General features: G+C 50.3%; 1 protein-coding gene across 4 annotated transcripts in view; it reads right to left on the reverse strand.

Moving 5' to 3' along the window:
• Window positions 1–25050, reverse strand: part of GRIK4 (glutamate ionotropic receptor kainate type subunit 4) — a 409820-nt gene that overhangs the window by 144937 nt on the left and 239833 nt on the right. For 3 of the 4 annotated variants that reach the window (XM_073239593.1, XM_036992846.2, XM_073239595.1), the window contains exons 4-5: window positions 12414–12578; window positions 665–762 (exon numbers count right to left, since the gene is read on the reverse strand). In XM_073239593.1, the coding sequence (XP_073095694.1) occupies window positions 665–762; window positions 12414–12578 (263 nt within the window). The remainder of the gene's footprint in view (window positions 1–664; window positions 763–12413; window positions 12579–25050) is intronic. The other variant, XM_073239594.1, reaches the window with a different exon arrangement.

The raw sequence follows: 25050 nt of genomic DNA on the forward strand, positions 1-25050 counted from the left end.
TACTAGGGACTCAGAACACCCCAACCCACCCCCGCCGACTGGCTTCATCTCCCATGGCACTAACGTTAGAGGAAATGGACTCAACACTTTGAAGCTAGAGAGATCCCAGGGAGAGGCGATACCCGAGGAAGAATTTACTCATTGGGTAGGTAAACAATGGAATTAATGAATTTGAAGAAGAAAGCAAAGTAAAAACCTCTTTTCTAAGGAACTTATGAAACAGAGGTTTTCAAACTTTATTTATTACAATGAAATGTAAGCTATGCCTCCCCTCAAAGGCATTCTTTCCCAGTATCCCCACAGCTAAGCAGATAACCACAAAGCAAGTCATGTGGAGCTCCGACTTCCGGCCTTTGGTCTCCCTGGGACCACCACCCTCTGCAGCCTGTCCTTCCACCCACTGTCCCCAAGGGGCCCCTGCAGGATCCTCAGACTCAGAGGAGCTCAGCTTGAAAATCTTGTTGTAAAACCTCTCCCTGCCCTCCCACCCCCACCATCTGAACAATCTGGAGAAAATAAGTGCCTAAAGGAGGACCACTTGGTATCAGTTAACACCAAGCAGGCCTTCATGGGCTCCTCCAGCCCTTAGGAGCCCAGGACATCTTTGGGCCCGGGCACAGGCTGCCAGGTTGCAGAGAGTCCCCTGACCAGGCTCAGCACTCACCTCCTTCTCCCCACAGATGTTGCTGATGATGGAGCTGGAGGCCGGGCTGGAAGATGGTCCCAGGACGGCAACCACCCCTTTGGGGAGGATCTGACACACTGCAGCCGGCAGCAGGGCAGAGCGTGGGGAGCAGGAGAGGAAAGAAGGCACTCATCAGGGGCGGCGTGGGCTGGCTCCCCTGCCTGGGTCTCGGCCTCAGTCCTGTAATCCTCACTCCTGGGCCCTCACCTTCCCCCCGCCCCCATCCCCGGTCCCTCTCCCACCCTGCCAAACTCAGGGCCTCTCCTCCCTGGACTCTGCAGCTCCCAGACAGTTTTATTGGAGTTTATAGGCAGCATTAAATGAGGAAATGACCCAGATTATGACAACATACGGCCACAGCCAACAGGGTGTATAAATTGTCTGGGCTGTCACTGAAGGACAGAGGCTCCTGGCAACAACCTGCAGATTCCATCTCAGCCTGTCCTGCAGTACAGGTGTTGGGGGCCTAGGGACTGCTGCTGCAGGGGCAGTGGGCCCTGCTCACGGGTGGCAACCCTGCGCGCCATCTGTTAGCCCCACAAATATAAAGAGAAGAGTCTAGGGAGGAAGGACGGCAGAGTCCAGAGGGACAAAGGGTGGCAAGGGTGATGCAGGCAGGGAGAAGAAAGCAGACTCAGCTAGGGCGAAAGGGAGCAGGAGAGAAGAAAGAGAAAATGAGAGGCAGAGACAGGCAGGCAGAGGCAGAGAGGGGCCTCACGCCGCACCGCCAGCCTCCACTACCTGCTTCCTGAGCACGCCCACGGGGTTTCCTGACCAGCCGGCATGCTCTGTGGTCGCGGGCTGCCCTGTGGGGAAGGAGCCCTCCCCTCCTCTACTCTGGACACCACTCCCCTGTCAAGGAGCACCACAAAGGCCGTCTCTTTTCACCATCCCGGGCTCCAATAGGTGGCTTGATCCTCCCCGGGCTCCTGAAGCCCATGGTTTGCCCCTCTGTTCTAAGCCACTTGTAAAGATGCCCGAGTCCGCCTGTTGTTTCCATGTCTTCCTCCTCTCACTAGATTTCAAAACCCTGAAGGACAGGAGATGAACCTTTTTATCTCTAAATCCCCACCTCTTGCTTCCTCAGTGCCCAGCACCCTGCCTCCTGGAGCCCAGTTTGTATTCATGGAATGAATGAGTAGATGGATGGGCTATGTATGAGGTCAGAAGAGGAGGAGAGAATCTAAGACTGTAAAATGCGAAGACTGACAAAGGAAGGGAATGGGAGAAAAAGGAGGAAACTGTCAGAGAGAGAACGTGAGATGATCCTCAGGACACACTCCATGGCGCCAGAACCAAAGAGCCGCCCCTGGGAATATGCACCGAGGTTCCCAGATGCACCACAGGACACCCTTCTCTGCAGAACTCAAAGCATGCCTCTTGGATGCATTTTCCTTCTACTCACATCAAGAGTCAGGCAGAACCATTTCCTAGGCCAGTAGGCTGAGGCTAAGGGGTCCAAGGTTTCTCGCTATGGCAGCTGCAAGATGCGCCTTCTCCTGGAGTAGAGTCCCCGCCACTGGCCCACACAGCCAAATGCTCACCCTAAGGAGGTGCAGAGCAATTTACCATATGAATCAAGACCCAGCCCAGCAATTTACCACATAACCACACACCTGGCAATGTCTGCTCTCCACCGGCACCTCAGGCAGGGATCCTGCAATGTTACTGAGCTCAGCTGACGGAAAGGCACCGCAGGCAGCGGGTGCCTGCGGGGGACTCTTGTCCTGTGTCAGAGTCCACCCCAGGGACAGAGGAACCTCAACAGGTTTTACTTTTGAAGAACGTTCTTCAAAGATCAGGCTAGTTGCCTGTCCTCTCGTGTGACCTCAGCCAGCTTTTAACTCTTACTGCCTGCTGGGCGCTCTAGATTCATCGGCTGTCAGATTCCTACACCAGCCTCAGGAGAGGATCTTAGTTCCTGATTCACCAATAAAGAAGCAGCATCCGAGGGTTGTTAAGCGACTCTCCTGAAAGCACACCCCTAATTAAAGTCAGGGCCAGCACTGGAATTCACGTCTCCAGAGCTGACACTATTTTCACAGCCACCTACTGTGTCTGTTCTACTTCGTGCAGCCACTTTACCCATCTCTGCTCAGCCCCTACAGCCGAGGTCCCGACCTCATCGCCTCCTACCAAATCTGCTCTCCCAAGGTCACCGGTCACCTCTTACTGGAGCTCACCCTCCCCCTTCTGCAGCATTTGATGCTGCTGATGGCATTGTTTATTTTGAATTTCATAACACCATCCAATCCTGATTCTCGCCCGTTGCTCCGATCAGTCGTTCTCACTTTCTTTGCTGACTCCATCTTCCTTCTCTCACCCGCTGAATTCATTGTTTAACCATGTGCCTGCCTCTCCCCGGGCAGCCTCACCTTTGCCCGTGGCCTCTGCTCTCACCTCTGCCCACGTGATCCTACACTCTGACCTATGTCCTGGGTCACAAAATCAAGTCGCAACCACCTGCCGGATGTCACCGCAGAGACTTCCTTCCGGCGTCACGCTCTCAACCCATCCTGGCGGAAAGGCGCAGGCGCAGGCGCAGGCGCAGGCGCAGTCACTAAGGGCGCGCACACTGGTGCAAGGCCCTCTGGGGTTGAGGTGTGGCTCTGTGACTTACTAGCTGAGACAGCAGGCAAGTTACCAAAACTGTCGGGGCCTGCTTCCTCATCCACAGACCCGAGCTGCTAACAGCACCTCTCCCGTAGGGATGGTGTGGAAATCAGAGCGAGCCAACTCGTAGAGAGCGCTTAGAACTGTCCTGATGCGCTTAAAACTGTCCTGATGCGCTACACGACTCTTGTGACTCTGTCCACTGCATCCCATTTGCTATATGCTTTTCATACATGATCTGATGTGATCTTCACACTTCTAGACAGATTTGCTATTATTCCCACTTAACAGATGGGGAAACTGAGGCTCAGAAAACAACTTGTTCAGGAACACACAGGTAATAGATAGTAGAGCTGGGCTTGAATTTGGAGTTCCATCTGGCACCACAGTCCAAGCTCTTAACCACTCCACTTCACCATCACCACCCTCGGCGCCTCCAGCTCAAACCGCAGTCACCTCTGATCCTTCCTTGCCTTTCCTCAGGGAATCTATTCACTCACTATACCCATCGGGGGCCCGGCTCCAAAAACAGCTTGACCTGCTCTCCCCGGCTGTCCCCTCCCCGCCTCTCCCACGGTCACTGTTCAGGGCAGCCCCTTTACTACCTGCCTCCTAGGAGTCCTCATTTCCAATCTGTTCTCCAAATGGTGAGGCAAATTATGATCCTAAAACAGAGCTCCGTGTGCTCCTGCAGGACCGAAAGTTTGTTTTATTTATCTCTGCACCCTCCACACCTAGCACAGGGCCCGACTCAGAGTCATGTGCTCAAGAAACAGCTGTTGAACCACACTGAAGCCTGCTCAACATTGAAAATTGGAAATGAACTCAATGTGCAATCATAAGAGAATAGTTATCTAAAGTGTAGGTCATATACTCAAATGGACTATTATTTTAGGCATTTAAAATGCTTATGAACAGTTTATAATAGTATTAAAATATTTATGAAATAATATTAAGAGTAAGACACAGGGTATAAAATTATATGTATACCTATATGAAGGCTACAACTAAACAAATACAGAAAACGGTTAAGCACTGAGGAATGATGGGAAGATGTTATAAAAGCCCACCTTTCTTGAGTGCTAATTATGGCCTGTTCTAAGCACTTTGTAAGAACTGACTTATTTAATTCTTGAAACAACTGGATGAGACAGCTACTATTACAGTCACCTTTATTTTACAGATGAGAAAACAGGATGAAAAAGTTAAAGGGCAGAGCCAGGATTCAAACCCTCATCCCCTGACTCCAGGGTCAGTGCTTAACTGCACCACACAGCCTACTGGGACTGTGATTAACAGGGATATTAAAAGAATTACCTTGGCCAAAAGACACTGAATGATTTTCTTTCCTTTCTACGATGAGCATATATTCCTTTAATAAAAAGTCGTTAAAAAACAAAAATGTCATTACAAAAAAATTTCTTCCGATGACCAAGTAACTCCAATGAGACTGACTGGCTGTGATCTCCTCCAGACACTCACTCTTCAGCCCTTTCCCCATCACACCTCCTCCAATATCATGCCAGCTCACCTAAAATGCACTCCAGATGGTCCTGCCTGAGCCTACTTCCAAGCAGTTCTCTCTGGCTAGCCCTGGGGTTCTTAACCCTGCCTGAGATCTGGGGGCAGAATTCGGTGGTCTGTGAACACGTTAGGGGAAAAAGTGACATCATTAATCTTTTCTAAGCCCTGAAATTCAGCCATTCCCTTCCATTTTGAACATAGGCAATAAACCGCAGTATATTAACAGTACCGGTAACTGTGTCACCAACAGACGTCACAACTGTTTTCAGATCACAGTACAGCGCTGCACATTTCTTGAAATACCATTTATATTCATTGCTGCTTCAAAATTACCCTCGCACTTAGACCCAGTGCTAGGCTGGGCTATTCAATGCATTAATAAAGAAACACATATATTAACATATCACTATTAAAATAATTTAACTGCATTTCCATATAATTGGTTTTCTTGGTCATCCTATCTATTTCATTTCATTCATTTAAAAACACTTTTCTGAGAAGGACCCCATCAACACGCCCAGCCAGATGCCCATGGTCCAGGCCCTCTGTTGCCTTTCTGTCTGGCAAACTCCTACTGACCCTCCTGTGCCCAGCTCAGTTCTCGCCCCTAGGCAAGATGGCACCTCTCCCTTATTTTATTCACATCACACTATAGCTCTGAGTCTGCTCCGTGCTGGAGCTGCCTAAGACAGAGATCAGCTTTTCGTTCTGAATTCCTGGACAGCTTCTGCCCCAAGCTGGCTCATTATGTTGGGTCTCAGTAGAGAGAAACGTCTCCTAAAAATAAATTCTTATAAAAGGCCACCATCCCTTATTCACAATTCCAAAATCCAAAAGGCTCTGCAAACGGATAGTTTTCATCAAACTCATTTGATGGCAAAAATCTGATCTCAATAGAGAGATGCGGAGCTATTTATAATATGTAAATATTTGAATAAAAGTAAGCATTTATTTGAGTATGGGATTCTGCCCCAAACCCCACTGGAGATGCTACTTAATGTATGGTATGTGCACCACATGACCCTTCCAATACCTGGAAAGTTCTAAATGTTAAAACATCCAGTCTCAAGGGTTTGTGGCACTGTGCCTGCCAGTTTGGAGTTTCCGTCTGCCATTTCCCTCACTGGATCGGAAACTCCTTGAGGGCGTGGGTCGTATCTATTCAGTCCTGGCAAAAAAGGACTTGCTCAACAGATGTTTGCTCAATGGACTTGAAATGATCCAAAATGAATCTGGTGAAACTGAATTATCATCTTCCCAGCCATGGTCTTGGGATTTCCTGGGACCTGGGCATTGCTCTTTAGCTCCCTGTAAAGGATGCCCTGCCAACAGGCACAGAAATCATTTATAAAGGGCCTCCGCTCCGACACCTCCCGGACTCTGGTTCTGTGGGCCCTGGCTGGTCACACGAGGGCTCCAAGCAGTTTGTGTAAGGGATGGGAGGGGAGGGAGGTGCACTTTATTTCTGCCTCCCAGGAAGCTGAGAAGAGAGGGAACAGGGAGACATGAGTGACACTGCTGTGGTAACAGTTTTCCAGCCAGCAGAGATGTTGAAGGCACCTGTCAGAGCAGCTGCTAGAAGACCACCATGGCATGTTATAAGAAGGGGGACTTTTTCCCCTCAAGACGCCTGGATTCTAAGTCCCCTTAGAAGCTTGGGCTTGTCAGGAGGGACTCACAGAACTTTCTCCTCTGAGTCTTTCCAGGGAGGGAAGGGTCCGGCTGTGATGCAGATGGTCCAGAGGAGTTAATTGTAGGCACCACTGTTGCAGGCCCGCTAGGGAATGGGCAGCTTCCTGGGTGGGGATGAGAAAGCAGGGTCCCCTTCACGTAGAGCGTGTCACTTGGTGGCTGTCTGAGTTGGTGTGGTGAACAATCCCTGCCATCAGGAGCTGGTGGTGTTGAGGAGCCAGGGGGCTGGAAGAACTCAAAGTCCTTCACATCAAAACACTTCATGGTGCCAAAGCCCAAGGGCAGTGGGAGGGCAAGGTCTCTGGGCCTGTCGTGTGCACGCCGGGCCCAGGTGAAGCCCGAGGGTCCCCCAGCATCCGCCTCAGTCAATGCCGAAGCACCGTCTCCTCTTTGTGCCAGCGCCTGCAGGACAGCAGTCTAGTCTCAACTCTACATGGGGGACCCCAGGCTGAATGGACTGGTCTTGAGGGCCCCCGAGCTGAGGACCAGAGCTTGTGAGGATAGGAGTGCTAGGGCTCTGCACTGCCATGCTCCATGATGGGGTCCTCCCTGGGCAAGGGGCCCAAGGTATCAGAGGACCCCAAACTGCCACTGGCTCCTCACTGTGGCTCATCAGTCAAAGCCCTTGACCTGGTCCCCAACCACCATGCGAGCAGCAGCATCACACCAACCCACAACCCACCCTTCCACAGTCACCCCATGAGCAACGAGTTGCTACACCAATTCTTCCAACCACTGCTACTAACGACAGATAGATGGGCAAGGCTCTAAGTCTTTAAGTGCATCATCTCATTTAATCCTCACAACAACCTCATGAAGTGGGAACTCTTATTATTCCCATTTCACAGGTGAGGAATCTCGGGCACAGGAGATGAGTCCAAGGTGCTAGTACAGAGCCAGAATTAGGATCCTGGTGTGCCTGACTTCAGAACCCAAGCTCAGGCTGCTATATTACATGGCTACTCGCTCCAACCCTGGTCCTCACCGCTGCGCCTGCAGAAACATCATTTTACCCACACTCATCCGTCACTGTGCCCCTAGGACTCCGTTCCTTCCTGCCCTGAGCGTTTGCATCCACTACTACGCCTCTGCGTGGATGCCTGCTTCCGTCCTCTGCACCTATCAAACACTCCAAGGTCTGGCCCAGAGGTCTTACCTGACTATTCCTGTGACTTATTTCTGCCCCCCTCTGCCCTTGTCTGGGCCACACAGCAGAGCTACTGAGCTTTCGGTCACATTCCAGATGTGTGGGTTTTAACTGTTTCCTGGAAAAGACTGTGAGCCTCAGTTTCCCCATCTATGAAAGGAGGGGGTTGGGCCAGATGATGTCTAAGCCCTGTGATTCAATGTGTTCTGAGTCCGTATTATGCATATGTGATGTGAGTAGCTCAAAGCTCAGAAAATGTTTACTGACTGACTCATCACAGTGATTCACACATGGTTCTCTTCCGGCTCCTCACTGTCCCCCGTTATGCCGGCTGGAGGCCTTCCACTGAACAGATGATGGAGGGATGTTAAGCCTCACTAACTAGAGACAGCTCCGAATCACCAGCTCAGGGGCACCGAACCCGCCAGAAGCTCAGGAGCTGGTGCGGGCGGAGCGACCATGCCCCAGACAGCCCAGGCTGGGCCCATCTTCAGGCGCGCTGGGGCTGCGTGGGGCCAGATAACCAACCAGCGTGCCCCTGGGCCTCCACTGGAAACAGTGTGGGCAGCTGATTGCACATCGGCCTCGCAGAGACACAGCAGGCAGAGGGGAGGGCCTGACAGGGAGTCTCCAGTTCTAACTCCGCAGCAGTAAATTAAACCTCCAACTGGCTCTGGCGGCAGCAAGAATGGGGTCGTGCCTCTGGGTGTTTGGGTGATAAGGGTCTGGGCACTGAGTTAAGCTCTAATACATTAGTGCAGGAGAACCTGATCTACAGGGACAGGGCAGGGCAAGGGCTGTGGGAGCTCCTACAAGCAGGCTGAGATGGAGGTGAGATACCAAAGGGAGGAGGGAGGGGTGGGGTGGAGAGGACATGACCGACCTCGCAGGGCCTGTCAGTCCCTCCTATTTCAGACCTGTGGGAAGTCAAATATGCAGAAGCCTGAGGCAGTGATGGTGGAAGGGCAGAGGGGGGAGGGAAGCAGGCGTGGGCTTGAGGAAGTCTCACCAGTGCCCCTCACTTTAAGTAAACCCACTCCATGAAAATCCATGTGAACCGGATGGAAGAGGGGACTTTCTACTTGTAGCTTTCTGGGGTCCAGGTTTATTGCTGATTAATGACCCATGGGACACTTTCCACCTGCCTCCCAGACTCGTTTCCAACCGCCGCATGAGGAGCGGAACTCCAGACTCCAGCATCTTCGGTTTCTTTGCATGTCACAAACCGAGGTTCCGATTGCTCCCCCCTTGACTGATTCTTGCACTCACATACGATTCATCAAGTGCGATTTCTGCAGAGCTTTTTGACACTCACGTATCCCTGAAAGTGCGTACCATGTACCATTCACTGTCAGATTGCTACCACCCCAACTTATCAGAGCCTCTGGGTGTCATCGCTAGGATCTCTGTCACGCCTGTGGAGCAGAGACCCCAGCCCCAGGCGATAGGTGTGAGGCTGGGGGCCTTGTTCGCCACCCAGAGCCTCAAATGGTTTCAGGCTGGCCACGCAAACTGGGCAAAACACAGCTATGACACTGGGTAGCAGCTGGTTCTGGGTGGCCTGCCACAGCTTCCAAAGGCTCAAACCTGTCTGATGCATCAAGCCCAGGAAATGAGAGAGAGGCAGAATGTCCAGTCATGGTGACACCCTTGATGCACGTGACCCTGCACCCAGGCTGCTGGGGAGGAACCGAGAGAGAGACAATGCCACTAGGTAGGTGCTGGACTGAGGAGGGAGGGAGACGATGGGAAGACGTGGGAGGAAGCCTGCTCCAAGGAGAGGGCGAGAGAGCCAGGCCAATGGCAAAACCGAAGCCGCGGTTCACTGGGTACCAGTCTGGTGCACGGTGCAGACGCCTTGCCCTCACTGTCTCGTGCTCTCCTCCAGATGACCCTGGGGGGATGCCAGCACCCTCACTCCACCAGTGAGGAAACTGAAGCCCCAGGTGGTTAAACATCCTCTTCAGCCCCACAGCTGGTAAAGAGTAGAGCCAGGATGTACACCTAGTCAGTCTGATTCTAAAATCCACGTTGCTGCTCTTTATAACACACAACCTCTCCAAAGGGGGGATCTCAGAGTTTCTCTCTCCTCCGTCTGGGATCTTGTCTCCCTATCTCCTGCCCCCAGCTGAAGGCCAGTCTCTGCCCCACCCTGCTAGAGCTAAAAGCACGAACCCACCATCCCCTCTCCCACTTACCTTGGGAGGGAAAGAGTTGGGTTGGAACCTTCTTCTAAAGTATCTGGGTGGTATTTAAAAGGCATTGTCGGGAAGCAGCTCTGACCTCAGATGAAGGGCCTTTAGGGTAGACAGATCCAGAATCCTCTTTTCTAACAAATGATAATCATGCCTCAGACACACTGAGATGTAAAAGCTGAACCAAGGGGCAATAGATAATAAAATACTTGGCACCTCAAAGAAGCGCATGCAAAAGATGCCTCAAAGCTCTGTAATGTGGAATAAAAATATCATTTTCCTTTATCCCCCTGATTCATCTAGCTTATTGTTTCAACTGTATTGACTTTACTAAGCCAGGCTGCATGGGTCATTGGGAGAGGAAATTTACATCTGTTAATGACCCCCATCTATAATGGGCAATCTGTGCTCTCCATTCTGCCAGGGAAGCCCTAAAGAACCAGAGAGAAGGAAGGAGGACGTGGTTTTCCAAAGTATGGACTACAGAACCACTTAGAAATCTGGACCCCGTTCAAGACTTGTCCTCCTGGACAAAGGAACAACTGCAGACTGGACGGGGAGATTCAGAAGTCATTGCTGGTATTTCTGATTTCATTTGGAAGATCCTGAGACATCTGAATGTCATTGTACTAGACTTCAACCTCTTTGACAACTAGGATTTCTATCTGTTCCCTGCTGAATTCTCATTGCCGAGGATAGAGTATAATAAGCACTCACTAAGTATTTATTGACTGACCCAATGAATAAATGAATGACTATTTCAGGTTCCTGATCCCCTATGCCCCCTTCTGGAGGGATCTGTGTGCACAGATCCTAGTGGCTTCCACAGCTCTGCTCTGAATGGTAGGAACCTACCCTCTGTCTCTAGGAGTCGCCGCTCTCCCCAAGGGTGGTTATTAGGCCCTCTGACCAACACCTGTGACTTGGGAGCCAGCCACAGCAAGATGAGCTGGACCAATCAGATCATCTACCTGGGAATCCAAACCCAGAGGCACTAGGGAAGCTGCCAATGACGTGCACACTGCAGAGGGACAGCAAGCCAACTAATGACAGAGACGTGTCCATCTTGTTGTGTCTGCATTATTCCCAAAGCATGAGAAACAGAATCATGCTGAAATAGAGTAAATGCTCATTGTAAGCTCCCTGAGTGAATGAACAGAGCATAAATTGGGCCCGGGCACCCTTCTGCATCAGGTGCATAAGTGAGCCGGGGAAACCAAACTAGCAGAGAGGAAAGAGTCTGCATCTGAAAGACACTTAAAAGCATTCAAGAAGCGGTGAGGGAAGGGGCGAGCCACTGCCTCCCTCCCTTCCTGCCCGCTCTGGGCCCTTACAGTATCCATCCCCCCTATAGTCCTTAGGTCAGTGTGTTTCTTCTCTTGCGGTACCAATAGCCCAGATTAGAGTATCGCCAGACCCACACGTATTAGACCAGATGTCTGACATAGATACTTGAGCAAGCTGTAACTTTATTTTGTTTCATTTGTTTTTGCCTTTGAGTGTTATTAAAGGCTGAAATGGACAAGAAAGGAAGGACGTGGGCACTCCAAAGTCTTACAGAAGAGATCTTATCAGCCGAGGGGCTCCTCTCCGTCCCTCTATACCGGATTGTTCATTTCCACCTTAGCACAAGCCACTGGCCCTCAAACTTGGAAGCTCATCCTAATAAAGTTCAAGGTAATGCCAGTAACACACCAGAGAATTCCGGGACAGAAGGTGTAGTGGATGGAGCTCTGAACCTGCAGGGTGACGACGTGAGTTCAGGGTCCACAGCTTGCTCAGTTCTTTGCTAGCTCTGTGGTTGGCAAGGTATTCAATGTCTTTGAGACTCGATTTCTTTTATAAAATGGAGATAATAACACTTGACTGTCAGGTTCTTAAGAGAATTAAAAGCAGTGTCCCGTGCACAGTAGGGCTACACATATATAGGACTTGAGTGACCTACTGTGTATGTCTGTAAAGCATTGCAACTCATGGAGGATTTTCCTATATTCTAAGTCATTTAAATCTCTCATCAACCTGCAAGACTGGCAAAATAGAGCCTGGCATTCCCATTTTATAGATGAAGAAACTGAGGTTGAATGGGGTAAGCAACTTGTCCAAGGTTACTCACAGAGCTAGGGGCTGAACTCCATCCCAAGTCCCCATTTCTAACCGCAATGCTGCCCTCGGCACCAGAAAACAAGACAGGCCATCGGATGTGCAATGACTAAGCTCCCTTGGGGCTAGCCGGGTATCTCTCTTTCTTAACTCACTTAAGGTTTCACTCAGAGATTTGTGCACAAATGTCCAGATGAATGAATCTGCATATGAAGGAATGAATGAATGGGTAAATGAATGAGTGAATGAGTATCCTGTCTTAATTCTACTCCACACATGATCTGCAACAAAACCTGGGAATCTCATCCAGACACGGCCCTATACGGCCTCCTGGGCATGTTTCTCTCCGTCTCTTGGGAATATCTACAGCACAGCCTGGCAATGGGTGCAGCTCACACCACCAGCCCCTCCTCTGCCCACAAGGGAAGCAGAGGGCAGGCCTGCCCATTCTACGTACTGGTTTCTGCAGTCTCGTACTCGCTGTCTCTGAGAAGCTCAAAGATGTCCACTTCGACTTTGGCCTTGCCCAGCCTCTCGGGAGCACGGTTGATGCGGTTCTTGGCCAGGGTGATGGAGAGCCGCTCCCCTCTGCTGCACTCCATGGGGTCATCCAAGATCGCAGCTGTGGGCAGGCAACCACAGGGACACAGTTGGTACCCTCTACCGTTACCCCTCCTCCTTCTCCAGTCTGCCCCGACGGCCACTTTCCTCTTCCAGGCAGCCCCCCGCATCCGCCTCCACCCGGCCATCCTCAGCACCGTCTCCAAAGCGGCCTCTCCGTGCTGAGGGGCTTGGTCTGTAGGCAGGTGCAGCAGTGAATTTCTATGCGGATATCCAGTTCCGGAGCACTGTAGTGCCAGGGCGGGCCTCTGGGGGCCTACCTGCATGAGGTCCCCAGGCCCAAGCGAGTTGACACCCTTAGAAGTACATCTATATGCACCGTAGGCATTGTGTGTGCCAAGGAAGGGCACGAATGGCTCTCCTTTGAAAATGGTATTCAGGGCACACAGAAACTCTCCCGGAGGTGAGATCTGGCCGGTTTAAGAGGAAGAGCTGCGGGCATCAGGAGTGGCCACAGGTCTTGGCTGAATGCGGGCCTTCCAGGCTCTGACACTGATGAGCTACGTAGTCTCTCTGAACTTTTTTTTCTCACTGGGCATAAGGAATAGTAAGGTAACCTCAGGGGGTAGGTGTGGGGATTCATAACTTAGTGTATGTAAGTGGCACACCGTGGGAATGGAATTGCTGTGACTTAACCAATGGGAACGGTTGGAGTGGTGTAGTTATCCACAGCTGCCCAACCGCTGGAAGCACTATTAAGGATAAGTGTTATGCTACCTGCTGACCTGGGTTCAAGTCTCAGCTCCACCCCATAAAGCTACGGGGCCTCAGCTTCCTCACTTGTTAAATGGGAGTGAGCCTACCCCCCCTGGGCTATTTGCAGATTACATGAATAGTATGTGTGAAGGGCTCAGCACAGTACTGGCGTATGGTGGGCACTCAATTTATCTAGCTATTGATATCATTTGTTCTCTGGTAGAGGGAGATATAAAATTGAAAATCTCTCCACAAAAACTATTCACAGCAGCATTATGCATAATAGCCAGAAAGTGGAAATACCCAAAGGCCCATCAACTGATGAATGGAAAAACAAAATGTAAAATGTTCATCCAGTGGAATATTATTCAACAATAAAAAGGAATGAAATTCTGACACATGCCACAACACAGATGAACTTGGAGGACAGCACACTGATAAGCCAGACACAAGAGACCACGTACTGGATGATTTCCATCTAAAAGAAACGTCCAGAATAGGTGGAGCCTCTTAGACAGAAAGAAGGTTAGTGGTTGCTTAGTGAGAAAGTTGGTTAGAAAGAGAGAAGGGCTGCTAATACGTATCATGTTCTTTTGGGGGTAATGAAAATATTCTAAAATCGATGGGGTGATGGCTGCTCAGCTCTGTGACTATACTAAAAACCACTGAATTGTATACTTTAAATGGGCGAAGTGTGTGGTATGTGAATTATATCTCAATAAAGCTGTTATAGGGAAAAAAATAAAGAAAAGCCAGAAATATCAAGCTTATCTTTCAGATGTTGAGGCTCAGAAAAGCAACGTGGGGAATCAAGGCAAACAGATTTTACTGACACATGGCCCTGAAATCTCTGTGGCTGGTGTGGACAGAAGACACTCAGGTCCTCGGTGTGTTTTCTGTATATTGCTCCCCTTCCTACTGTGACCCATTTTCCAAACCAAAAACCAGGACACTGAATATTTCAAAGCATTTTTTTCTAAATTGTGGATTTATTTATGTACATAGCATTACTGAACAATAAAAATTAGATTTCGTTGACACAGGTGGGCCATCCCCTGGGCAACAGAGGTGCATCCCAACACCTAGGCAACAAATTGGGCTTCTGTGAGGTAAGTGGCAAAGCCAGCACATACCTGACGTGATTAGCCACCTGCAGGAGTGGCCACAGAACTATAAACGCATGATGAAGAACCTGGGGACACCTAAAACACCTACCCAGGTGACCTGAGGGAAGCAAGACCAGAAGGAGAATGTCACTCAGGAAGCAGAAACCGAAAAACTGTTATGTCCCCAGGAAGAAGACTTCAGGGTAGAAAGGCAGTGTGGCAACCTACAGGAGTGATTCTCAAATGGGGTTCCTTGGAGGGCTGCTGGGTTCCTTCAAGAAGCAGAGGGCAGGCTGCACAGGAGTCTCTAGCCCCATGCGAGCAAAACTCCATACCCATCAGTTTTGGGTATTGGGAATGTAGGAAAAAAATGCTTCACTGTTAAAAATACAACAGAAACCATTAGACTAGCCCTAGAGCATAGAAAAAGAGACAGCTGAAATTTCAGCAGTTGGCACAGCCATCCCACGCAAAGCATGGGAAAGAGGTAATGGATTCATGGCATGTAGGCTTTACGTGGTAGGTGCGTGTTTACTTGGTGACACCGTCAGTGTAAGTGCTTAGTGGGCGTGACCTCACTTAATCTCCACAACAGCTCTGTGAGATGAGTGTGTTAATCTGCATTATCTCCTCTTGGAGAAGAGAAAATGGGGGTTGGAGAGGTCAAATGACCTGCCCGTGTTCACTGGGCTGGTGAATGGTAAAGGACGCAGGGGCCCCAGGACAGCCCTGTGTGGGGCCTGCACCCTTAACCATGGCTCATTCTCCTGCTAATGAAACTTGTCTTCCTAGGGATTTGCTGCTGAGAAGGCAGTATTCTAGGTAGGCATCTTGTCAGCTCAGGCTGCTATGATAAGACACCATGCACTGGGTGGCTTCAACAGCGTTCCTTTCTCACAGCTGTGGAGGCGGGCATCCAGCTCAGGGGGCCGGCACGATTGGGTTCCAGTGAGGAGCTGCTTCCTGATTTGCAGATGCTGCCCTCTCACTGGGTCCTCACAGGGTGGAGAGACAGGGAAAGCAGTTTCAGACCTCTTCCTAAAAAGGCACTAATCCTATCGCGAAGGCCCCACCCTCATGGCCTCACCTAAATTGGATCAGCTCCCAGAGGTCCCACCTCCTAATACCCTCGCACTGGGGGTTAGGGCCTCAAACACCAGAGTTTGGGAGGACACATTCTGTGCACAGCAGCAGAGCACGTGAGCCTTCTAATCACCATTAAGTTTCAAAAGGCAAATCAACTCTGAGACATTAAGAGGCTGGGCCCTGGACCTCTGCAAGTTCCCCCAGGCAATGCTCCCAACCCCCATGAGAGTGTTAGACTGGGGGCATTTTCTCTTGGGGCCGAATGACCTCACTATTCCCAACTTTTCCATCTACAACCTATTAAACACTGAATAAATCACTTGCAATAAAATTAATTAATACAGTGATCTCTCAAAAACGGCCCAGGTGCCCTGTGACTCCAGGAAGTCAGGCCTCTGGGGCAGGAGAGGTGTTACTGCAGCTGTGTTTTGATCAAGTAGTTTGGGCTACAGTCACCCCAGACTTACCTCTGCCCATCAGCACACAAAGGGCACAGCCACACCTGGGCCCAGGAGGCAGCACACACACGGTGGTCCACCCCAGAGCCCATTAGTTCTGTGTGCCCTCTTCTTCTCGTACAGTATACATTTGAGATGCATGCTGTGCACTGAACTATGCCCCCCACCCTAACTCACGTGTTCAAGCCCTAACGCCCAATGTGACTACATTTAGAGATGGGACCCTTAAGAGGTAATTAAGATGCAATGAGGTCCTATGGGGGAGGCCCTGATCTGATAGGATTAGTGTCCTCAAAACAAGAGACACCAGAGAGCTCTCTCTTTCTTTCCACTGTGGGAGGACAGAGCATGAAGGCAGCCGTCTGCAAGCCAGGAAGCAGGCTCTCACCAGCAACCGACCCTGCTGGCGCCCTGACTATGGACTTCCAGGCTCCAGAACTGTGGGAAACAAACGTCTGCTGCTGACGCCAGCCGGTCTGTGGTATTTTGTTAGGGCCGCCCAAGCAGACGAGGACAGTGGGATATTACAAACCCAGCCAGCAGGGGAACCCGCACACTCCACTCACAGATCATCACTGGGTGCACTTCGAGATGGGGGGTGACAGCAGGTGGGGAACAGGGAGTGTGGGGCTTTCATACGAAGGGGTGTGTGAGCCCCCTTAGCACCCCTCTCCTCTGCCTCCCACAGGGCCCAACAAAGGACTCTGCACGAGGTATCTGGCAGGTGTTCCCCAAGTCACTAAGACCAAACCCCCCACCCCCTGATGCCATCTGGGCACCACTTGTCATTAGGTTTCAGGTTTTAGACAGTGATCAGTTTCTGGCTGGGAACAGCCTCCACTGGATGGTTGGCTGGCGTCAAACATACTGGGACCAGAATAATCAGGATGACAACAAGGAACTTGGATTCTGGGAGTGATCGCCAAGGTCAAAGTGCAGGCTTAGGCACCAGAGGAACACGCCCCCAACAGGCAGTTAGCAAGCGGCATGCTTGCTGTTCAACAGCCCCCAGCGAGGGCCCCGTGGGTGAAGGGGAGCCGTGTGCTCAGGACTGAATGTGCAGCTGATGCTCCGGGCCACGCTTTGTCCCCCAGACCCGGCTGCCCGGCTGGGCCAAGACGCTCAGAGTTCCCAGCTGCTGCGTAATGAGGAACAAGAGCATCTGGCACACCCTCCACTCCTGGGGGGCTGCTCTGCAGAGAAGGTGACCAGCAGCCACAGGGAGGAGGGGAGGTCTAGGGCTGCAACAAGGACGGGGCCGAGATGGGGACATGCAATCAGGGCCGGCGCTTTCCCCTTCCCAGCAGGCGACTCCGTGCACAGTGACTGTTCCAAGCACACGCACTCAGCGTACCTGGGGGTCCCTCACACTTACATCAGGCCTTTCTTCCCATAAGCCAAGAGCTTTGCCCTCTGCCAGTGCTCTGAGCTCTGAGACTCATGCCAGGAAAGGGTAGCTTCTTGACTTTGTGCCCCTCTCCATGTTCTCAGCTCATGCCTGTGTCTGCCCCGGGGAGGACGCTTCCCCTAGGGCTGGCAGGCTGGCTCTGCCCAGTGCTTTCTGGCTCACCCCTACAGGGTGGCCCTGAGGACCCAGGGGAGGGCATATGGTCACTGGTCTGCTCAGTCCCCGGCCTCCCTGTCATCTGAAGGGCTGTCCCAGTTGAGCCTCTGGGATGGCCCAGAGGCACTGGATGGCGTGGTGGCACATAGGCTTTTTATGTTGTGTGGACGACTGAGGGCAATCCCTGGGGACCAGGGCCTGCAGGCAGAGGGCCTGTACGGAGACCTGCAGGGCACGCAGAGGCTGCCAGTTCTGCTCTCTGCTCACCTGTGTAAAGTGGACCAGGGTTTGCCCTCCCTGCAAATTCTCAACGGCCTAGAAGTGACCCCTCATTTGGAAAATCAGCCTCCTTAATACCTTGATTCTTCCAGAGTTGCGCTGCTGAAGATTTTCAAGCAGTCGGATGACCCTCACCTCTTTAAGGGGGACGGAGGTTTTCCTGGGGAGCCTCTACAAGGCAGTACCTGTGACACTGCCTGTGGCGTGTTCGGCTCAGCCCGTGGAGCCCTGTGCTAACAAGAAGGGACAGTGCGGGCCTCCAGGGGGGTGGGCTGCTTGCTCCCCGGGGCTCTGGCCACAGCCCCATCACCAGCGCTCATCTGGCCCCAGCTTCCTCCCCTCCCCTCTGCCCTCCCAGTGCCCGTCTGTTCACCCTGGTCGCGGAGCTGGAACCACACTGCTGTGCAGGCTGCCCCTGTCACAGACTCACACCCTTCCTCCTCGCCTGGGGCACAACGTAGGCTGCCAAGGGCCTTGGCCAGCTCCTTCACTTACAGACTGCATCCGTTCATGGGCTGCCAGAACAGAACTGCAGGCTGAGTGGCTTACCCAAGAGACATTCCCCTTCCTACTCCTCCGGAGGCTAGGAATCAGGTCAAGGTGTCAGCAGGCCTGGTTGCATTCTGAGGCCTCTCTCCTCGGTGTACAGATGACCCTGTGACCTTGCGTGGTGTCCTTCTGTGCGTGTCTGTGTCCTAGTCTTCTCTTCTTATAAGGACTTCAGTCATACTGGACTAGGGCCTGCCCTAATGACTTCACTTAACTTAATGCCTCTTTAACAGGCCTGTCTCCAAACACAATCACATTCTGGGGTCCTGGGGGTAGGATTTTCACATGAATAGGGGTCACCATTCAGCCCCTAACACGGACCTTCACCCCAGCCACTGCCCAGCTCCCATCCCCTCACTCTCGGCCCACAGATTGAACAAGGCCACCTTCAGTGAGCTGCCTCCACTGTGTGCCCCCAGCTCTTTCCAACGGACTCAGATGTAGGGTTCCTGATCTAGGAGGCCCCCTGCCTGCCTCTCCTCTCCCCTCTGCCTTACCAGGCGTGCCTTCTCTCCTTTCTCTTCAGTCTCTTTCCCAGACCAGCTCGTTCTCCTTTGCTAAAACGCGGGGAGAGCCCTGCCCTGCACAGGGACCCTCTGCCCCCCACACCGGCCAGGTGCGCCCCCGCACTCTCACTCCCCTCCGTCTCACTTGCAGTTCAAGCCAGGCTTTTCGAGAGTTAACTCAGCGTCTATTGGTGTAACTTCAGGCTACGTTTGCCTCAACCCACTGCAGCCTACCTTCTGTGCCCACCACTCCCCTCAAACTGCACCCACAAAGTCACCAGCAATAACCATGCTTGGCAAATTGGGGGCCCCGTTGATTCCTTGTCTAATTGTATCACTGGCTGGCATTATTGTTTACTCTCTGCCGTGTGCTGCTCCAAGAACACTGTGTGTATTATCTCATTGAAACCTCACATGACCCCACAACTTGTCACATTTTATAGGTGAGAAAACTATAAAGGTACGGGACAGGGGTATTGATCAACTTGCCCAAGATGGCACAGCTCGCAGTGGCAGCCTGGGCCGGAGCCTGCAAGCTTGGGCCGCTTCATCGGGCTGCCTCCTGGGCGCCCTCGGCATCAGAGAGTCCTGAGCGCTCCTTTGTGCTTTGGATCCTCAACTTCCTTGGCTTCATGACACGAATGCCCCAGGGTTTTCCTCCCACTTCTCTGACCATTCTCCCAAACTCTGCTCTTCTCCTGCCTCCCTTTAGATACTGGCGAGCCCCAGGGTCTGTGCAGAGCCGTCTTCCTGCCTCACTCCCAGGGGCCTCCTCACTGACCTCTGTTATGTCCCCTTTGTGGGGATTCTCTACTGACGGTCACCTGCCTGGTACCGTCTCCAAGTCAGATGAGCATCTCAAACTTATTAAGACCCAAAGTAAACTCACCCTCCTCAGTCCTGTATTCCTCCTGTTACATTCCTAAGTTTAGTTCATGGCAGTGCCAGCTCCCCAGCCACCATGCGCCCCACCTCACCCCCACCAACTCTTCACCTCCCAATTGCTTCCAAGTTTACTCAACTCAGTCCCTTCTCTCTGGTCTCAACACCACTGTCCTCATCCGGTCCTTCCATCTCAACTACTCCACCGCAACCTCTTCACTTTCACTTGACTTTTCCCACCAGAGTTTTAGCCATCACCTGGCACCCTTCACACATGCCCTCACAGATGCCAGGCTAAACACTTAAGGGGAAGATCCCTGCTTTGAGCTTTCAGTCTCAAAATAAATGGAATTTCTTGGCATGCAGACAGGATCTGGCTCCATCTCTCAAATCCTCTGTTCTGCTTTTCTGCTCATCTCTTACCTTTGATTAATTTGAATTTCCTATAGCACCACCTAAACACACACACATGCACGTGCACACATGCACACACACACACACTCACACACAGGGCTGTGGCATGCCTAGATACTTGTACTCATGTTTCTCCTTCTGCCTTCTCACTTTTGCGCACTGACCACTCTTATTCAGAGTGAGTCCTGAGCTCAGACATCCCCCACTTCCCGAAGCTTTCCCTGAACAAACAGGCTGATTAAGTGCTCCAAAAAGGTGTATTCTATGAATATGTGTATTATAGAATCCCACACATCTTATACTCTACTTCAGCAGTCAGTTTAGTCTTTAATTCTCACTCTTTAATTTTTTTCTGTCCCCAGTGCCTAGCACCCTGTCTGCCAACAGGAGGCTCTCTGTAAATGTTTGAGGCAAATTCATTTGGCTTTTGAGAAATGACATGCCAACTTCTATTCCTTCCTTCAAAATTACTACTCTGACCCATACATAAATGGGCAACTGATTTTGACAAAGGTGTAGTGAAAAAAACAGTCTTTTCAACAAATTGTCCTGGAACAACTGGATGTCCATATGTTACAAGAAAAAAAGGAAAGAACTTCACCCTGTTTTATACCATAAACAAAAGATAGTACAAAATGGATTATAGACCTAAATGTAGAACTTAAAACTATTCAACTTCTAGAAGAAAACATTTGTTGTATCAGTTAGCAAAAGCTTTTTTAGAAATAACATCAAAAGCAAAACTCATAAAATAAAAAATTGAAAAACTGGACTTCATGAAAATTAAAAATGTCTGCTCTTCAAAAGACAGTTAATAGAATGAAAAGACATGCCACAGGCTGAGAGAAAATATCACATGCAAAGCTTGTATTATATGCAAATAGTATATGCAAAGGACTTATATCCAGAATATACAAAACTCAAAACTTGGTAAGAAATCAAACAACCCAAGTTTTAAAAATGGGCAGAAGATTAGAATGGACACTTCACCAGTGAAGTGACATGGGTGGTAAATAAACATGTGAAAATATGCTCAACATCACTAGTTACTGGGGAAACACAAATCAAAACCATAATGAGATATCACCATAAACCTGTTGGAATGGCTACAACTAAAAAGCTTGACCAAACCGAGTTGGCGAGGATGCAGAGGAACTGGAATTATCATATGCTAATTGGTAGGAACCGAAAAAGGTATAACCATTTGAAAAACAGTTTGGTAGTTTCTTCAGAGGCTAAACATACCCCTATCATAAGACCTGGCCATTCCACTCCTAGATATTTATCCAAAAGAAAAGAAAGCACATGTCTACATAAAAACTTTACACAAATGTTCATAAAAACTTGGTTGTAATAGTCAAAGAGTGGAAACAACCATTAGAAGGTGAATGAATAAAGAAACTGTGGTATATCCATACGGTGAAATACTACTCGGTGATAAAATGGAATAAAAGAAGCCAGAAAAAAAGGGTATATCCTTTTTTATTCCATTTAGATGCATTTTCTAGAAAATACAAATTACTTTATGGTGACAGAAAGCAGATTAGTGGTTGCTGGGACTGGGTTGGATAGAAAGAAGCAAGAGTGAGGAATTACAATGTGCCACCAGCAATGCTTTTGCGTGATGAAACAATTCATTATCTTGATTGGGCTAATGGTTACATGTGGATACATGGCAAAACTTATCACATTGTATACTTCAAAATATGTAAAAATTGTATGTATGTTATACCTCATATTTTTAAAATGCTTTTATGAGAAAAAAATTACTATTCCTCTGACTCCTTCCTATCTGTCCCTACCCTCTCTCATCCTGAGCAAATGAAACATTTTGAACTCTGTAGGTTGCACCTACTGCCTCCAAATCCTCTGCATCTTCTCCATCCTGAGCCTCATCATCTCTGAATTCACTCCCAGAAATCCCCAAGGTTCTCCTTCATACAAATCCAAAGGTCTTGTCTTGATTTTCAGGGTTCTGAAAATCTCTAAGGTGCTTGTGACCAGAGGCTTTTTCTTGGCATCATGTTTTGACATCCATGATACAAAGCAGTCTGGTTTCATTCTGATCACCTTTGCCCCAGTGATTTAGTCTTCAGTCCACTATCTCTTTATTGTATACTTTCTCCATTGAAGACTTATCTCAGCTATCAGCTCTACACAAATAACTCCAAAATCTCTATCTCCAGCCCCACTTCCTCATCCATACATCAGACTTCCCTTTCTGGCTGCTAAAGGGGAGGGTGCCCTTGTAGTCCTTCCAAACTCCATGTCCCAAATGTAACCCTTTATTGTTTCATAGGACAGGGGGCCCTTTCTGCCTTCCCAGTTTCAATTAGTAGCACCAGCTTCCCCCGTGCAATCCATGTCCAAACGGTCCTGAACTCTCCCCTCGCTTCAGCCAGCCTCTCTGCTCGGTCACTGAGGACCTCTAAGAGATCCGCCTCCCATCCACTGCTCTCCTTCTGTTCCCATTGACACCACCCCTGCCTCCTTCTTGCAATGCCCCTGACCTGCTTCCTGCCTCCAGTCTCTCCTGCAGCTACCCAGCTACTCCTCTGCAGATTCACCTGCCCTCCTCGCAACACACACCCTCCGCAATCTGGGCCTCACATGCCTTTCCAGGCTCATGTTCTACTAAATTCTTTGACCACTCAGCCACATCTAGGTGGTTCTTATATGCTAATAGAGAATGGCACTTTGCCCTCTTTTTCCCTGGTCATCTCTTCTTCCTGGAAATCTCTCAGCCTTTCTTTACACATACCCAAATCCTACCTAAACCATGCTCTGCTCTCATGCCCCAGGCGAGCATTGGACTGCTCTGGCACATGCTCATTTTTCCCTCTTCTAATCCCCCGAAGTGCTTATGGTCTGTGCCATTCATTGAGCACTTACTCCTGTGCTTTATAATTGACGGAGGTAATGCACTTGTTCATTCAATCATTCCTTTATTTATAAGTTCATGAAATATCTATTAAACATCTATCTTAAGCAAGGCACTATATACACAAAGAAGGATAAGTTGTATGTTTGCTTTCAAAGTGTCCAGAGGAGGATATGGCCATAAAATCAAATAGCCACAACCCGATATGGTAACTGAAATGATAAAATCTTATTATGTTCCAGACGTAAGCCACCCAGGTATTCACTGTGCTGGGAAACTGCAGAAAACTAAGACAGCGTCCTTGGCTCTCAAAGACATCTGGCTGGGAGGGGTAGAGACAGACTGTTACTATTCAATGAAGTAAGTGGTTTAATAGAATCACAGAGTTCCAAGGAGCCCAGATACAGGAAAATCAGACTCTCCCAGGCAACGGAGGGAAGTTTTAGGGAAGGTCTCATGCATTTACGTAACACACCTGTGCTGAGTGCCTGCTACGCACTAGGTACAGTACAAGTCTTCACAGGGAAGGCAACCTTGACCTGGGCTTGTGAGTCTGAGGAGGCGGAGAATGGGGTGTGCTCCACTGTGCAGAACCCCCAAAAGCATGAGGACGCCTGCAGGGAGTGGTTCCCCTGGCGTGGAAGGGCCCAACCGCCTGGCATGGGAGGCTGGATGGGAGGACAGGAGCCTTAGCGTGAAGGACCCAGTACCACGCCAGGAATCGGGATGTCACCTTAGGACTTTGAACAGACAGTGATGTCATACAATTTGCATTTTAAGGCTCACTCTCACAGCATTGTAGGTACACTGGAGAGCAACTGAAATAGGATCTGGGAAGATCCATTTGAGGGTGATTTTAATAGCTCAGGATAGAGATGGGGAGGGTACTGAGGGGCAGGGCATTGAACATCAAAGAAATGGGGCCGACTTGAGCAAGATTCATGAGGTAGAATCAACAGGGCACCAAATAAGGGTGGAGGATGGGGGAAGGATGTAAAAGGCTCCTGGCATCACTCTCTAATGCTGACATCACTGACTAGAACACAGGAGACAGGGGTGTAGAGATGAAGGATGTTCTTTCTGTTTCTGGAGAAGGGCAGAGCTGTGAGTTTGGGATAGCATTTGTTAAGTTTGGGTCACACTGTTTAGCAGCAACGTTACTGGCCTGGCCCTCCAGAGAACCATCCGAGCTGGCGGCACAGACCTGGGAGATGTCAGGGTTAGGGTGGCAATGACACCTTGGTCTAGAGTAGGGTGGAAAGTCAGGACAAGGCTAAGACCCTGGAGACTCAACATCGAGGGGAGCGTGGAGGAAGAGAACCTGGTGCAACAGGCCAGAGGGTGGTAGGAGGCTGGGAGTCACATAAAATAAGGTCTGAGACTTTTCCATGAGATTTGGCAATTAGGAGGTCACTGGGACACTAGGAAGAGCCATTCCAGTGCAGGGGGGCAGCATTTAATGCAGCAGGTCGAGAAGGGCCTGAGAAGCGAAAGAGTCAAGTAGCTTGTCATGGAGGGGCGGTAGGTGGCGTGAATCAAACCGCCCCAGAGAGAGATTTTAAATTCACGTGAGAGGGCTCAGAAGGAGCCAGAGAGCAGGGAGAGGCGGGAATGTCAGAAGAAAGGGGGCACTGTCTGATGCAACTCCTGCTAAAAGGCAGGTAGAGAGAGAGCCCGGAGTACAGGTTACAGGTTCACCTGGGCTGTGAGACGGGATGGCAGGGGAGAGGGAAGGGGGCACGGCAAAGACGGCTCTGTCCCCTGGGTGTGTTCCCCTTTTCTCCCTTAATGGAACACCCCAAGTGTGACCTGGGAACAACTGGCCAACAACAGACTCCCCCTCCCAGCCTCCTCTGAAGCTAGGGGAGGCTGCGAGCTGACTTTGGGCCAGTGAGTTTGAGTGGAAGTGACTGGGACATCAGGGCCACCTCCTTGCCATGCATGGACTGTCCTCTTTCTTGCTGGCTGGAAGTGGTAACGCAGGAATACGTGGAAACTACATGTGGATAATGGCAAATCCTGCTTTGTGTCCCCCCACCCCTCTGACCTCAG

Source organism: Manis javanica, chromosome 6 (assembly GCF_040802235.1).
Source record: "Manis javanica isolate MJ-LG chromosome 6, MJ_LKY, whole genome shotgun sequence".
In the NCBI taxonomy this organism is placed as follows: Eukaryota; Metazoa; Chordata; class Mammalia; order Pholidota; family Manidae; genus Manis; species Manis javanica.